At 40.3% G+C, this 17,549-nt stretch overlaps 1 protein-coding gene across 3 annotated transcripts in view; it reads left to right on the top strand.

Moving 5' to 3' along the window:
• The window catches only part of Nhlrc2 (NHL repeat containing 2), a 53,908-nt gene that overhangs the window by 15,700 nt on the left and 20,659 nt on the right, over window positions 1-17,549 (top strand). For 2 of the 3 annotated variants that reach the window (XM_021151653.2, XM_029472364.1), the window contains exons 3-5: window positions 6,309-6,764; window positions 10,580-10,701; window positions 11,956-12,085. In XM_021151653.2, coding sequence (XP_021007312.1) covers window positions 6,309-6,764; window positions 10,580-10,701; window positions 11,956-12,085 — 708 coding nt within the window. Of the gene's footprint in view, window positions 1-6,271; window positions 6,765-10,579; window positions 10,702-11,955; window positions 12,086-17,549 lie in introns of all 3 variants that reach the window. The other variant, XM_021151654.2, reaches the window with a different exon arrangement.

Here is a 17,549-nt window from a genome sequence, read left to right on the forward strand (position 1 = left end):
CATCTTTGCAGCCTTGGTTTGTGTGTGAGTGTATGTGTGTGTGTGTGTGTGTGTGTGTGTGTGAGTGTATGTGTGCCTCTGTGTGTGTGTGTGTGTATGTATGTATGTGTGCCTGTGTGTGTGTGGTAGGGTGGATATATAACAACATGGTTTTCACAGTGAAATGGAAAGGTTGGTCATTCATGCACCTATTTATTTCTTTACCTGCTTCTGCCTTGTACTTTATTTCATTTCTTACTACTTTTCTCTTAACTAGAAAGTGGTGTACATTTTGTGCATAATAGTTCACAGTGTATATACAGTGTAATTCAACCATTTTCCTGTACGTTGGTTGGCTCAGTAGTTACAATGACTAATTTTGTGGAGGGATAGGTTTTCACATAATGGTGGACTAATTAAGGGTCATTTCTTAGAAATGAGAGTAAAAGTCATTTTGCTGCATATTTCTAAATTCCTAGTTCTAGAGCCACGTTCGCTTACATTTCTGCAAGCACACACACACACACACACACACACAGAGAGAGAGAGAGAGAGAGAGAGAGAGAGAGAGAGAGAGAGAGAAAGGCAGAGAGAGAGAGTATCCCTGCTGCTTCAGCAGTGTGTTTTAACATTTACCTATCTAAACATCATTCTATAGATGTAACTTAGCAGTTTATCATACATGTACCATTTTTTTCTATTAAGTTGATAATTGGTTATTGTTTGGCTCTATGAAGGCTATTTTGATGTATTAATTTTATGTTCAAAGTTGCTAAATCTTTTTAATTGAGTTTCAAGGATTTTTCTGGCATACTAATTATATCACATTGCTTGCGGATATTTGTAATTCTAATGTCTTTGAGTGATTCTTTTGTGTAATTGTGCTTCCTGTCTCCCTGTCTGTACCTCACCTCCTTGTCTAGTAGTAGTAGAGCTTGCAGGTATCTTTGCCTTGTGCCTTACACTTACAGCATTTATACTTAGCATTTATTGATACTTATAGCATTTCTTCATTAAGAGACTCATTTTTAGACTTGATTACAGTTATTTAATCAACCAACAAAATATGGAAAACTTACTTTATGTAAGTTATAAACATGATGTTAAACAAAATGTAATCTGCATTGTTCCCAGGCCTGAGGGAAAATGGAAGCCACCTGTGAGAGTTAATTTTGTCAACCTGATAGACAGGATGTAGGATTATCCAGCAGACCAGTCTGGGCATGCCTCGGGGATTATCCGTATTCGCATAACTGAATGAGGAGACCCACCTTAACTCTGAGGGGCAGCCGCCGCCCATGAGGCTGGGCTCCCCAGGAATTAGGGTTCCTCAGGAATTACTGAATTATACTGAAATATAGCCTTGCAGTGTTTGGTGCTCTTTGCTTCACAGCTGGATGCCTCCCACTCCTGTCAGCAGGATCTTCCTGCAATGGCACACTGGACCCTCAGACTGCGAGCCACAGCAAACCCTTCTTCAAGTCTCTTCTTGTTGACTATTCTGTCATAGCAACGAGAAGGGTACCTAATGCACATGCTTTAAAGTCTTCCCCTTGACTCCCAAACACAACAGTATTTGACTCTGCATCTCACAGCACCACCAGATGGAGCACCATGGCCCTCACATCGAGTGGCCATCAAGACATAAACTAAGCTCTAGTTAAAGGTGCTCCTGATGCAAGCTGAAGACAGGGACAGAGGCAGCTTAACCAGCACCAGAAGAACAAGTCAAGTGCTTGGCAAACACAAAACCAATTCCTGGTTGGTTTGTTAGTTTGTTTGTTCGTGGGCTTTTTGTTTCATTTTGTTTGTTTGTTTGTTTGTTTGTTTTCTCCTTTTTTCCCTCTTACCGCTTTTCTGTTTTGGGTGTTTTGTTTTTTGTCTATATTTTGAGAAAGACAGACTGTAAAATTGGGTAGGTAGAGTGGTGGGAGTAATTAGAGGAAGGGAAAACATAATAAAAATATGTTGTGTGAAAAATGTTAAAGAAAAAATAAAATGCAACAGTTTTGAAAAAAAGGAAGAAAAAGTAGAGTAATTCTGAAGACTTAGCATAAACAGGGCCTCGTAAGAAATCCCCAATGCCAAGCTTAAAATGTTAGCACAGCTCTGGATGTCCTAGTTCTAGCTTACCTTAAATGTTCAGGAAGGACGAGGATGGAAAGCATAGAGAAGTCTGCTTTGGGACAAACATCAAATACACAAGCAGGGTGTGGTTCCCCTCAGATTCGTTCCCAAAGCGAAAGAAGGAAATGAAAGGGAAAGTTTAGGATCCAGTGTGAAGGAAGGAGAATTACAGCCAGCCCCTCCTCCACGAGTGGTGTCCATAAATGAAACTGCACAGAGAATAGAGCTGTCGGAAGAGGGAGCTCTCAAGCTAGGAACCCGGCTTACAGGATGATTAAGGTGGTCATATCCATACAAAACTACAGGAAAGAGAGTGTGTGGAAATCCTCACTGATAGTCACAGACTTAACAACTGTGTTCCTTTTTGGAGTAATATCTTCAAACAGCATGTAAGACTAATGAAAACCAAGTTGGATCAGAAATACTAAAATTAAAAAGAAAAAGAAGAAATGGGTATTGATTGACTTCAAAATTGTATTAGAAATGAAGTCTGAATTACAAGATGTAGAAGGGAGGATGAATGCATGCAATAATGGAGTGGGCGAGACTGCAGTGAAGTAGAGGGAGGCGGGGAGCTCTAGTGGATGAGGCTGAGCCACAGAAGACCAACAGTGCAGGGAGAGAGTGAGGGACTCAGAAGACAGGCAAAGGTGGTGCAGTGTGGGACTACTGGGAGAACCTCAAGAAAAACCAACCACCCACCCAAACTAATACCTGAAATTAGAATAGAAAAAAAACCTAAATAGGGAAAAAAACAAAACAAAACAACCCTTCACTTTTCATCTTAAAAGGGCCTATAAGACATCAGGGACTATTAACCCAGAAAAGTCCAAAGAACAACTTAATAAAACTATTAAAATTACAGACCAAAACAAAAAAGTCTTAAGAGCTCCAGACAAAAGGAGAAGTTACAAAAGATGTGCATTAAACTTCCTGGAATTGTCCCGAATAGATTGAAAAGCCAAGTCACATAAAGCCACATTTCAGCACTCTGAAGGTATACAAACCGAGGTATGGTATCCATTCCCTCTCCAAGCATCAAGGCTGTAGCAAGCAGTGAGGACGGTGAAGGATTCAGAGGGGCGTGTGCTGCATGTGTGCATGTATGTCCCACAGGGGAGCTCTCGCCTCGTTCTGGCTGAGTAGGAAAGCTGCCCTGGACAGATGAGGATGTCCTGCATACAGATCGGAGCTGAGATCAAAACTACACTGTAAGTAGAGGTGTATGTGATGGCCAAGGTTTGTTTTGAAAAGAATTGAGCTGATCAAAGTAACAAAGAATGAGGATTTACTGTAGGAGCTTGACTGACCAGTCTGCATGAGGCTGTTGCTTCTGTTTTAGTATCTCAGTGGCAGATGGAGCCATGGATACAGAAAGGCAAAGGAAAGAAAGAAGGACAAACTAGAACCCTTGTAGGCTCTGCTTTATTTAATGTGACTAGCAAGTGCCCTTTATTGTGGAGCTAACACATTCCTGGACCATAGGGTAGAGAAGCTGGGGTTCCCTGGGGTTCCCTCTGAGCCTGCTGAGGCTTTGTGTGTCCTTTGTGTCTAGCCTGGCTTACTCCCTTCAGCTGTGTCTCATACGGAATATAATCCAGCCTCCTATAACTATGTACTGTATTATGTATATAGATTACATCTTGCATGTTTCCCTATGGGACATAATTGTGAAGTGTGATATTGCTAATTTCTTGTGAAATTTAGAGGTTTTTTTTTTTTTTTTTAAATTTATGGTTAAATTAGGTGAGAGTTCACTGTGTACTGAGTACTGTTAAATTCCTTACACAGATTGCCCCTTAATTCACTTAACCTAGGGAGTCAGTCATTCATGATGTTTCCCCATCTCACAAGTGAGAAAACTGATAAAAGGTGAGTAATTTGGCCAAAGTATCAAATCCTTCCCACTTCTGCGCACTCCCACCCTTCCACTTCCCAGGCAACTGCTCCTCAGGATTTTCCAAGCTATCCTTGATTGTTTAGTTGTTGCTTCTCAGCAGTTTGATCATGAGCTGTCAAGGCATGTGTTCCTCTGTTGGGTCTTAGGTGCTGTGCTAGCCTTGAGTTACATATACTAATTCCTTAGCCAGAATGAGGGCATTAGGCATTAATCAATGTTTGGTTTGCCCTGATTTCTTCTCTTTTCCTTTTGGATTCTTGTAACTCCTTAGATGCTCTAAGCTGATCCCAAGTTGCCCGAAGAAGTGTCTCTTTTCACTCAGTCTCCCAGTGTACCCTTTCTCTGATGTTACCTCAGGGATCCTGGCCTTTCCTCTGCCACCTGTTTGCCAGTGAGCTCAGTCAGTTTCTTCGTTTCAAGTAGGTGTTTTCAGCTCTGACATCTTCATTTAGGTTTTCCTTTATGGTCTTATCTGTTTGCTTATATTTCCTGCCTTTTTCTTTTAATTTCATTTGTATTTTTCTTTTACTTAATGGAACATGATTTTATAGTTGCTTCAAATCTCTGCTGATTGAAATTATTTTGGCATCAATATCTTGTTTATTTTTCCTTTGATGATTAATCATATACCCTTCTTTATGGTGTTTGTTTAAGGCAGGATTTTACTGTGATTCTGAATGACTGGGCACTGATTTCAGACTATATCAAGACATTGGAACTTTGTGGTATATGGAACTTGGGTTCTATTGAAGTCCTGATAGATAAATTTAGTTTTGTTTTAGTAGACATTTAGCAGGGTTACTTCTGATTATAAGTTCCCATCTTACAGAGCCTACCTCCAGCAGGAAGACAGGACATCAAGTGAGGGATGGGGTTGCCATCCCACAGTCACACCTCTGATCCATAATTGTTCCTGTCTGAAAGAATTACAGGGATGGAAATGGAGAGGAGCCTGAGGAAAAGAAGGTCCAGTAACAGGCTCAAAGTGGGGTCCAGCTCAAGCAGAGGTCCCAAGACCTGACACAGTTACTGAGGCTATGGAGCTCTCACAAAAAGGAACCTAGCATGGCTGCCCTCTGAAAGATCCAACAAGCAGCTGAAAGAGTCAGATGCAGTTATTTGCACCCAACCAATGGAGAGAAGCAGCTGACCCCTGTTGTTGAATTAGGGAAAGACTGAAAGAAGCTGAGGAGAAGGGCAATCCTGTAGGAGGACTAGCAGTCTCAATTAATCTGGACCCCAGAGATCTTTCAAACACTGGACCACCAAACAGACAGCATACACCAGCTGATATGACACTCCCCATCACACATACAGTAGAGGACTTCCAGGTCTGTGTTCATTCAGAGATGATGCACCTAACCCTCAAGAGACTGGAGGCCCCAGGGAGTTTAGAGGTCAGGTGGGGTGGGGGTGGGGGCATCCATGTGGAGATGGGGGGGAGGTGTGGGATGTGGAACAGTTGGAGGGTGGATGGGGGGGGATGGAATATGGAGTGTAAAAAATGAATTACAAATAAAATTAAATTTAAAAATATATTTTTAATGTATGTGCATTGGGCGTGTGTGTGTGTGTGTGTGTGTGTGTGTGTGTGTGTACACACCACATGGATGCAGTGCTTCCAAGACAAGAAGAGAGCCCTGAATACTCTGAACCTGGAGTTGCAGATGGTTGTGAGTCACCATATAAGTGCCAGGTACCCAACCTATGTCCTCTATGAGAGAAGTAAGCTCCTAACCACTGCACCACCCCTTCAGCCCCTCTGCTCATCTTCTCTACCCAGTAATTCAGTTCTTAGTGCTCAGAATTTGCTATGCATTGCTGCTCTTGCCTTATGTATGTGTAGTTTAGAGACATGTGAGTTGAGACATTGAGTATTTTCACTGTTTCTCCACCTCTCCAGCTTCCCTAGTTCTCTGAGCAGAATGCAGTGGGGTTTCAGTTGGAGTGTTAGCCACTCGAGTGGCTTCAGCTGACAGCAGAGCTTTACCTTGGTAACACTGGCCCTACCTTCTGTGCTGTGCCTCCCTTGGTTGAGTCCTTCCACTTTCTTTAAAAGTTTTACCTGAAAATGTAGAGTTCTAATCCTACCCATGAATGTGATCCTGTGTGTTTATGTTAAAACCAAGATTGTCTGAGATTTAGATTGATTAGTTTTGTATATACATGTTTAAATACAATTAAATACATTAATCTAGTTGTTTTTTAATCTATAGGTTTTTTATATTAATGAGCGAGCCCTAATGGATGGATAATTATTTTCAGATTTTCCTAATGTCTAACATGCACGTCCCCTCTTCAGATGGCCTTCTGATTGTCGGTGTTCACTCGGCTAAGTTCCCCAACGAGAAGGTCCTGGACAACATCAAGAGTGCTGTCCTCAGATACAACATCACCCACCCTGTGGTTAACGATGCAGATGCCAGCCTTTGGCAGGAGCTTGAAGTCTCCTGCTGGCCAACACTGGTCATCCTGGGACCCCGTGGAAACCTGCTGTTTTCTTTGATTGGAGAGGGACACAGAGATAAACTATTTTCATATACGTCTATTGCTTTAAAGTATTACAAAGACAGGGGACAGATCAGAGATGGAAAAATTGGAATAAAACTCTTCAAAGAGTCTCTGCCACCTTCACCATTGCTGTTCCCTGGCAAAGTAGCAATGGACCATGCTACTGGTCGACTCGTGGTGGCAGACACGGGGCACCACAGGATCTTGGTCATCCAGAAGAATGGGCGCATTCAGAGCAGCATTGGAGGTAAGGTTTGCTCCTGCTCATGCTGTTTATTGACGAATATGTCATATACTTTCCAGTTTAAAAATAGCTCAAGTGTATATACAAAGGCAGCCCGAATTGCCTTGTTACTTTATCACCGAGTTATTTTGTTATTTAGTCCGTGTGTCTGAGTTAACCTCCCTGTCCTCTTCAGAGCAAACAAAACCCAGAAGCTTCACGTCAAAAGGAGATCATTACGTTATATCATTTCTTAGGTGTATTTGTGTGCTTCATCCTGTTCTTCAATAGAAGTGTCACATTTATTTGTTCATGGAAATATATACCAAGATTTTAGGTCAATGACATTTTAAATGGGAGTTTCATATTTTCTTCTATAACAAAATATGTCCATATAGTTTTCAAGACAAGAACTCAGGACAGTGAGCAAGAAACCTGGTATTTGCACTATAAAGTAAACAGGCTAGGGTTCGTACATCCTCTTACTTTTCTCTTGTTTCATCCTTGAGAACCCCTCCCCTTTCCATGCAAGCCCAGGCCATCTCCTTTCATAGCTCCGTGCCTTAGATGAGAACATGCCTCTAGTTTCTATCTGCACGATCAGTAAAATCCCCCGAGCACAGTCATACTAATCTGCTCATCTGGGCTGAACTGACACAGCAAATTAGACAGAGGGAAAGCCACCCTTCTATAGAGCCAATTCCACTTGATATCATAGGACACACTTTACGTATGGAAGTAGATTAAACATGGTCCTAAGTCATTGCTCATTGTGTGTGCTAAGATGTTCTCATCTCTTATGTCATTGTTTATGGTTTTTATTAGAGTATGTGCTGTTCTGTGAAGCTTGTTTGTTTGTTTGGGCTACTTGGTATTTTCAGTTTTAACAGTTATGACAGTTGTTATTTCAAAAATGTCTTGAATTTAACTGGTTTTGGCTTTGTGATTTGGGTGTGTATACATGCTTATGTGAGACTGTGTGCTGATACATGCATAGAAGCCACCTTACCTTTTGAAACGGTCTGTCAGTGAGCCTGAAGCCTATTGACTTGGCCAGGCTTGCTAAGCACTGAACTCACTCCAGAGATTTGCTTGCTTTTTCCCTCTAGATGCAACACAGGGTGTTGTTGTTGCTCTTATTATGACAGGGTCTAACTGTGAAGTCCTAGGTGGCCTGGAACTCTATATAGACCAGCTTGGCCTCAACTTACACAGATGTGCCTGCCAGGAGTAAAGGCATGTGCTGCCATGCTTGGCTTTCTGTGTATGCTAGCAATCCAAACTCAGATCTTTATGATTGTACAACAGGCACATTGCCAGCTGATCCATCTTCTCACCCAGATTTTTAATATGCTATAACATGCAAAGTGATGTAGGTAAGTGCTCTTCTTTTTAACAGGGTCTTACATATACTTCTGGTTGTCCTATAGCACTCTGTGTAGCTCAGGCTACTCTGGAACTCAGAGATAGACCTGCCTATGCCTCTTGAGCTGGGATTAAAGGCATGTGCCACTGTACCCAGCCCAACAATGTTCTTTTTTAACAAAAACCATCAGCAAATGGTATTCTCAAGTGTGCCTCTAAGAATACTGCCAACTCTTAACATACTCTTTAAGTTGATGGTTTTTAGACAGTCTGTCTCTAGCTCAGGCTGGCCTGGACCTCACTGTATCCCAGACTTACCTTGAATTCACAGCAATCTTCCTGCCTCCAAAGTGCTGAGATTACAAGAATATGCCACCATAGCCACCTAATATTATTTGTTACATTTATTTACTTGTTTCTTTGTTTGTTCGTTGTGTGTTGGGGAGTAGAAGGGTGCTGTGTGTCCCGGGATAGAGGTCAGAAGACGACTCTTAGGAGTCAGCTCTTTCCTTCCACCGTTAGAGGTTAGAGAGTCAGACTCCAGCTGTCAGGCTCGGGAACAGGCTCTTTTACTTGTAGAGCCAACTTGCTAGTCTCCAGCTAAGTTTTTAAAAAGAATTCTTTGGTCACATATTTTCAGGAACTGCTGATTTTAGTGACTTAACAGATTTAGTCAGTGGTAGTACAGTATTGTCAGGTTTCTTAGGCAGGTTACTCTGCTGGTGTCTTGTGGAGATTCAGCTGGTTGCACTGCTCAGCATTTTCACATCTGAAGTACCAGCCATCGAGCTCTTCCCCCACCCCCTATTCTTTTCTGCAGAACTCTTAACATCAGGAACATCAATCGTATTGAGTAATGGTGGCAAACCACATCCCTGGCTTAATTCTAAGCACGCTGCCTGCATCTCCTTACCTTCATTCCTATAGTACTATGGACTGGGGTATTAGTAGGTATTATTAGTTCTGTTTTACAGAAGTAAAACTAAGACAGAAAGCACAGACCCAGACCCCCAACGAGAGAAAGTAGAGCTGGAAGTTAATGGGACTTGCATGCGTCCCCTAGCCACTAGGATTAGTCCCTCTTCCCACTGCGTAAGCCAGTGGGCGCTTGCAAAGCAGTGTGAGGTGGGAGTGCTGACTCAGAGCCTCTGAGGACAGCACTGTGGATTACTGCGTCACACTGTGCCTGCTTGGAGCTAGGGTGTTCAGAACTTGAGAGGCCGTCTGTTAGGCCACAGTCACTCTGCCTGCCTTAAAGTACACATGGCTTGTTGCATGGCTTAGTGACAGTGAGACACCGGGTGGGAAGGAGTGTCACCCTGGGGTCTTGACTCAGGAGGACAGGATGGCTCTCGAGGTGTAGAGCTATTTACAGCAGTTCGAGTGTGAGTATTTTTCTGGGGAAGGAGTGTATATATAATTTCGTTTTATGGTCAAACGAGTCTGTGGTCCAAAATTGTTTTTTAAAAAACGACCCCTTTCAGGACTAGAGAGATGGCGTAGTGGTTACAAGCACTTGTTCTTTCAGGGGACCTGGGTTCCATTCCTAGCACCATGTGGCAGTTCACAGGCATCTGTTATTGCAGCTCCAGGAGCTCTAATGATGCTCTGACCTCTGTGGGAGTCAGCACGCATGGTGCTTATCATACATACACGCAGGCAACACACACACAAAATGAATCACGTTTTAAAAACTACCCTTTTAGCTGCTGAAAGGTTAACGATATTTTAAACGTTCTAGTATAGGTAGCCAGTATTTAAAAAGCTTTAAAAATTATTTTCTGCTATATATGCTACTGAAGTACACTAAGAGCTATTACAGTATAAGTCCTGTCGTTACCCAATATAGATAGAAACAGAGAGAGGAAAATGCCAAACATTTTCATTTTAAATTTTTTAATGGTTTAATATTTTTATGTGTATGATGTTTTCCCTGCACGTATGTCTGTGCACCAGGTGTGTATAGTGTAGTATACACTGGCCCCAAAGGCCAGAAGAGGGTATCGTATCCTGCAGGGACCTAGTGTTTGTGAGCTGCCATGTGGGTGCTGGGGGTTGAATTCAGTCCTCTAAAAAAAGGGCCAGGACTCTTAACTGCTGAGCCATCTGCCCACCCCATATTTTCATTTTAAAATAGAAATACTGAAATACTGTGCTATTTATTTTTTAAAAATCGCAGCATTAAATGCAAGTTTTTGTTTTTTTTTTTTTTTTTTTGGTTTTTGTTTTGTTTTGTTTTTCAAGACAGGGTTTCTCTGTGTAGCTCTGGCTGTCCTGGAACTCACTCTGTAGACCAGGCTGGCCTCGACCCCAGAAATCCGACTGTCTCTGCCTCCCAAGTGCTGGGATTAAAGGCGTGCATACCATTGCCCAGCTAAATGCAAATTTTAAAATCATTTATTTGGAAGATATTACTTTGAAGTTGCTTTTTTAGTGTGAAGAAAAAAAAATCTCACAACTGTCTTGTCTTTTAGGACCTAACCCTGGAAGGAAAGATGGGATGTTCTCAGAGTCGTCTTTTAATTCTCCACAGGGTGTAGCTATAGCAGATAATGTCATCTATGTGGCCGACACTGAGAACCACCTTATAAGAAAGGTAATCTTCATTTTAAGTTAAAGTTTTAACTCAAGACACCCTGATGGCTATCAGGAGTCCGGGGCATCCTTGGTTACATACAAGTTGGAGGCTAGGCTGGGCCACATGAGACCTGTAGTAAGGAAGAAGAAAGGGTGGAAGGGAGGAAGGGAGGGAAAGGAAAAAATACATTAAGGTTTCAGAGAAATTCTCTGTCAATATACTCCTATACACATTTGGACTTCAAAGACTATTTCTAGAGAATTTTCTTAAACAAATGGAATTTATTAAACAGTGTTTTGTATGCTTCATTTATTCTGTTTTAGTCACAGGAATGATATGACTATCATATTCCATTATAGATAAACCTAGCTATCTTAACATCTCCTACCAATACTGATTTTGACTATAGTCTACTGATCATTAAATTATTGTCAATTTGGACAATAACTAATCAAAGTGCATATGATCTCCCTTGTTAAGTCATCACAACATTGACATTTATCTTTATCTGACAAAGTTACCACATATCACACATATAATAGCAAGTGTGATTCTAGAGTGTGTAATGAGATCTTAGTAAAGGCCCTGTGCGTTCTCTGCTGCTGAGTAGGATCTGGCTTGTTAGATGTCCAATAGATATTTGTTAAGTAAGACAAATTTATATATATATATATATATATACACACACACACACATACACACATACATACAAATATATATATATACATACACACACATACACACACATAAACTTAATGAAACATTTTTGTGCAAATTTATTTTTATAAATATATTTCGTGACTTAAAGAATTAAAGAGGACGTGGGGGTTTTTTGTTGTTGTTTCTTTGTGTGTTATAGTCTTGGGAAATTTCTAGACACTTAAATATGCTGATATACTCTTGTAAAGTTAGGGAGTGCACTTATCTGGTCACTAAGCCCTATTTTATGTGAACTTTGTTAACATGACTGTGTGTAGGTTACAGAAAAATGGTGTGGTTTTAATTACTGAGCTCTTAAAAGTAGGTTCTTCTGAATAATTTTTTAAATTTAACTTATTCTTTTTTTCCTTCATGAGGTAGTATGTGGGTAATTCACTCCTTCCTACTACCAGGAAATGAGAGGGACAGATTGAATATGTACATGGAAAGTCCTCTCTAACCAGCCTTCTATGACACTGTGTTCAGATACTCAGTATGTTCTGTTGGAATTAGTCACATATTGAAAGCAAAAGTAACAGGCATTGAATAAAAGATGTACTGAACTTCTTATAGATAGACCTGGAAGCTGAGAAGGTGACCACTGTGGCCGGTGTCGGTGTTCAAGGGACAGATACGGAAGGGGGTGAGGAGGGAGACAAGCAGCCCATCAGCTCCCCGTGGGACGTTGCGCTTGGGACCTCAGGTACGGAGCTGAACAGCAAAGGCCAGCACATGTACTGATGAAAATGAGGTCTTTAAAACGTTCTTTTCTGCTGAGCAGTGGTGTGGTGGCACATGCCTTTAATCCCACTCCAAAGTCAAAGGCTGGCAGATTTTTGGGTTTGAGGTCAGCCTGGTCTACAAAGCGAGTTCCAGGACTGCCAGAGCTACACAGAGAAACCTTTCTGTTTCAAAAAAAAAAAAAAAAAACCCAAACAACAACAACAAAAAACCAAAGCAAAGCAAAAAAACAAAACAAAACAAAACAAAAAACAAACAAAATAAAAAAATCTTATCTAATTTTTTAATTACAAATAATCTTGAAATGTTTAATTATGTAGCTTGTTTTCTGTGTTTGTACTTATGGCTCAGAGTTTGCTCATTGTTTACAACAAAGGCAACCATAACAGATACAAATAGAATGCGTTCTATGCAACATTTCATTATACTTTACAAAGAAAGATAAAACTGTCTGGTTAGCTGGCTCACACACGGATCAGTACTCAGTGTGCACTCAACTCTAAACAATTTCTTTTGCCCTGCGTCTTCCAGTTGCTGTAGTTTTACACATGTGGTTTTAGAAACTACAAAGATTATTCATGAGTTAAGTAACACTTAATATCTTTCTTACTCTAGGTGAAAAAGAAACAGTTTTCACTCTTTAAAAAAAAATGTCCAAATATGGAAATAGGATAGCATTTGATTAATTAAATTAATTAATTAACTTTTGATTAATTAAAAAATATTAGCCAGGCGTGGTGGCGCACGCCTTTAATCCCAGCACTTGGGAGGCAGAGGCAGGGGGATTTCTGAGTTCGAGGCCAGCCTGGTCTACAGAGTGAGTTCCAGGACAGCCAGAACTACACAGAGAAACCCTGTCTCGAAAAACCAAAAAAAAAAAAAAAAACCCTTTTCAAAAAAAAAAAAAAAAAAAAAAAAAAAAAAAAAAAATATTACTGTAAAGAGTTAGGCAGATGCTGATAATAAATGAGACATGCTGTCTTTGTGCCATATTGCCCATGTGAACATACTAAAAGAAACACCAGTATTCTTATCATTGGTCCTCAATGCTGAGGTGGTTTTATCTGTATCTAATATCAGACATAAGAAAAGTAGAGTCCATGGGGACTAGAATTTGGAGCCGAGTGGTCCACCTGATCTTCGTGGTGTATTCTGTCGACTTCACATTGAGAATTCTTACTCTGCTGTGCTAGTGCTGTCTCAGAGAGAGGGGAAGCTACGCTTTATGTGTAGGATTCATGGGATCTAAGAACAAAAAAGAAACACAGGTCGGCCACACAGGCATAAGGTCAAAGTCAGGGGACAGGGATCTATACTTTACCCACCATGAGGCTGTGGAAAGTATGTGGATATAGATAAATACAGAGCCAGAATGTTCAACGTACAGCATTTGTATCAAAATTTGCTTGGCTTAAAGTTACAATGTACTTTATCCAGTTAGATAAACATAATGACCAAGGAATATTTAATGTTTCTTCCAGGCGCTTTCCCAGTTACTCCTCATGGTGTTGCTGGTTGTTTATCTTTGTGTCGAGAATACATCCATCTTACTCCCTAAGAGAAGTCCTAACTATTGACAAATACTGTTAAGTTCTAAGTCAGGCGATATGCCTTTGAAGAGATACATCTTTATTAACCCTAGTTTTCAAGTCCTGCTTTAACTCAGCTTATGTCTCTGCATTTAACCTAATTCTGTGACCATCTTGTTGTGGTTTGAATGAGAAGGTCTTCATAAAGTGGCACCTGAATGCTCAGTTGTTCCCTGTGGGTAGAACTGTTTGGGAAAGATTAGGAGGCGTGGCCTTATTGCAGGAGGTGCCAGTGGGGATAGGGCTTGAAGTTTCAAAAGCCCATGCCCTTCCCACTTTGCACTCACTCTGTCCCCCCACCCCTCTCTCTCTGACTCCTGCTTTTGAATCAGAAGTAAACCCTGAGTTACTGATTCAGCACCATGCCTGTCTGCCTCTGTTGTACCTGCTATGATAGCTGCGAACTTTAATCTTCTGGAACTGTAAGCAAGGCCCTCTCCCCCTCAATAAATTCTCTCTTTATAAGTTACTGTGGTCATGGTGCCTCTTCACAGCAGTAGGAAAGTAAAACAGGCATGTCATCACTCCAGCAGATGGGCACGTACGTATTTGTGAGCTCAGAGGGTGTGCTATGAATGCCACTTGAAGGCCTGCTCTCGGTGGTCATGCTGTCTCTAGAGTTATCTGGGAGCTAAGCTGGGTGTCTGTAAGTCTTTGCTATGTAGACTTTATAAAATGGCTATAAACTGGGCAGTGGTGTTTCACACCTTTAATCCCAGCACTTGGGAGGCAGAGGCAGGTGGGTTTCTCAGTTCAAGGCCAGCCTGGTCTACACCGTGAGTTCCAGGACAACCAGGGCTACACAGAGAAACCCTGTCTCGAAAAAACAAAAACAAACAAAAAATTTTTTTTAAAAAATGGCTATAAAGTACTGAGTAGCCCCAGAAATTTTATTTAGCATTAGGGACAATTGTTTGGATTTTTATAAGACTTTCAAAGTGATAAGTAACCCAAAACATCTTCGTAACTAAAGCTTTGAATTACTTTAGAGTCCTAACCGATATTAGTGTATAATTCTTTGACAACTGGATCATAGGATTAGATTAATTATTCTTACTAAATTCTTATGTGCTTGATGCCACTTAAAATATCTCTACTGAAAAATATATATAGTATTTACATTTACATGTACATATTTATTTCATGTTACTTATAAAGTCAAACTACAGCCCCATTTGGAGACTTTTTGATGCTTGAGTTTTTTACTTACAAATGACATCTGACTGTGTACTAGAGAATTTTTTTTTTTTTTTTTTTTTTTTTGTAATCTGAATAGCTATAGTGTTTTCCTAAAGACCAGGTTGTTTATGTTTTTTTTCAGATTTCATTTAGGCTCTGGACTGGATTTTGACTATGATTTCTATTCGTGTTGTTAGATTGATCCCTATGGGATTTAGAGACAAATTTATCTTCAACAAAGTGTGATGTCACATGACCTATTTTGTACTATTAGGGCACTCACACCTTTCTTTTGTAATCTTACTGGTCTTTAACTTTCTTATTCTAAGTTTTATGTCATTAAGATTGATCATTTGTGAAACTGAAGTAGATGGAATTTAATAGACTTCCTCTTTGCAGAGCCAATTGAGCCTAATTGTAGATCTCGCCCAGTGGTTCTCAACCTTCCTAACGCTGCAGCCCTTCAACACAGTTCCCTAGCCATAGAATTATTTCATTGCTACTGTAATTTTGCTATTGTTATGAATCTTAATGAAATATCAGATTTGCAGGATATAGGATATGTAACCCCAAAGGGTTCACAGCCCACAAGTTGAGAACTGCTGATCTAGTAGATAGTCCAAAAAAAAATATGATGACTTATAAAATATCCATAAGTATTTTAAGAAATATAACTGTAAATTTCAAAGTCAGTTTCTCTTTGTTGTTGTTGAGTTTGAAGACCCAGTTTCACCGGGTATTTACATGTAGCCTAGGCTACCACAGCACGGGGTGCCTGTGTTTGTAGCTGTGTACCGCCACTCCCAGCTAGCCAGGCTCCCAGTGCAAAAATAGGGCTTTTTCTTCAAGCGGTTTCTATTTTTTTTTTTTCACCACCTCAGATAAATGATTTTTTATTTTCTCAAAGCATGTGGAGAATTTTTTAATACATGTAAAGAAATAAATATGAAGACTGAAAATAATTATATTTTCCACACATCTAACAATTGACTTAGCTACTTGCCTTTATTATATGTTCTTTTAAAGTATTCTTCTACTCAGAGTAGGCACCATCTTTCATCCCATCTCAGTCCTGTGTGTATTTAAGTCATATGCTTATGTCACCGGCTCAAGCCGATGTTAGGGTGAATACTTGAAATTTTCAGCAGTCCGGGAAAGTGGTTCTTCTTAAGCTCTTGTTCTAAATTCTGTCATAATTCATGAAAGTGAGAAGGTAGGAAAAGATATGTTTTGTATTATCTTTAAATAGTAGATTCTGTCCAGTGTACATCAGTGGAACGCAGCTACCCAGAACTATAGGCAAGCATCAGGAGTGTACGAAAGGAACCTCTGTTGAGTGTTGTGTAGAAGTTAAGGTACATGAAGCATTGGAAGATGCATCCACACAGATTTAAACTTAGAAAGAAATGAAAAAGATAAAATTATACACTAGTGGCTTCTGAAAAGAGAAGGTGCATGCGATCATAGAGGCTCACTTAGAAGTCCTCGGCTGCGGCTGCGGCTGCGGCTGCGCACTTGTACATGCCTGTGCAGGTAGGGTTTAGTTACATTACTCTGTCACATGGAGAGGTGAGTAAAGCAAATGGCAGGTTACAGAGCCGATAACCGCTGAGTGTGTACTTGACCGAGAAGTTCAGCTTAGACTTAAGGGGCTGGAGAGGGTGGCTCAGCAGTTAAGAGCACTGGCTGTTCTGAGTTCAAATCCCAGCAATCACATGGTGTTTCATGACCCTCTATAAAAAAGATTTGGCCATGTAGGTATACATGCAGACAGCACTCATACAGAAGAAAAGAAATAGACTGAAAAATGCTTAGTTATCCTAAATATATTTATAATTTGTAAATAGGTGTATTTTTAAATACACCTGTACATTTGACTTAATTATACAATTGCTGCAATCAAGTAAAAATAATTAGCAAAATGGATTTTACAAAAGTAAATTTCATCTTATCACTTTAAATATGACAACTTCCCTGTGAGATAGTGGTTTCTATGATGGATTCATCTTTTACCAACTTCTTTTTACCGTGTTTCTAAAAGGTGTCTCTCTCCCCTCTTGATGCTGCTGATGCCAGACAACAGCCTGTAGAGTGTTTTATTGTGGAGGTCAGTGTCTGCCAGTCCTGAGTGCTTCAGACGACCCCTGGTTCAGAATGAGTCACAGAAAGGATGCTGTGCTTAAATCCTGTTACCCTTCCTTGACTCCGAGTCAGCATTTTCCTTAGATACAAACTCACTTTTCTTACATCACCTTCTTTTTTTTTTTTTTTAAGATTTATTTATTTGTTATATGTAAGTACACTGTAGCTGTCTTCAGACACTCCAGAAGAGGGAGTCAGATCTCATTACAGATGGTTGTGAGCCACCATGTGGCTGCTGGGATTTGAACTCAGGACCTCTGGAAGAGCAGTCAGTGCTCTTAACCGCTGAGCCATCTCTCCAGCCCCTCTTACACCACCTTTAATGGTTGGAATCCAGCATGAATGTGCTTAGCTGATAGTTTGTTGACAAAATATATTTTTTGCACTTATATGCTTAGATGTATCTATCACCTGACATCTATAAAATATCAGTAAATATTTTTGTTTTAAATGTAATCCAGTGATGCAGGAATGTTTAAAGGGATTTATGCATTGTAGCCTGTGTACTTTTATTTT

Source organism: Mus caroli, chromosome 19 (genome assembly GCF_900094665.2).
Source record: "Mus caroli chromosome 19, CAROLI_EIJ_v1.1, whole genome shotgun sequence".
NCBI classification, from domain to species: domain Eukaryota; kingdom Metazoa; phylum Chordata; class Mammalia; order Rodentia; family Muridae; genus Mus; species Mus caroli.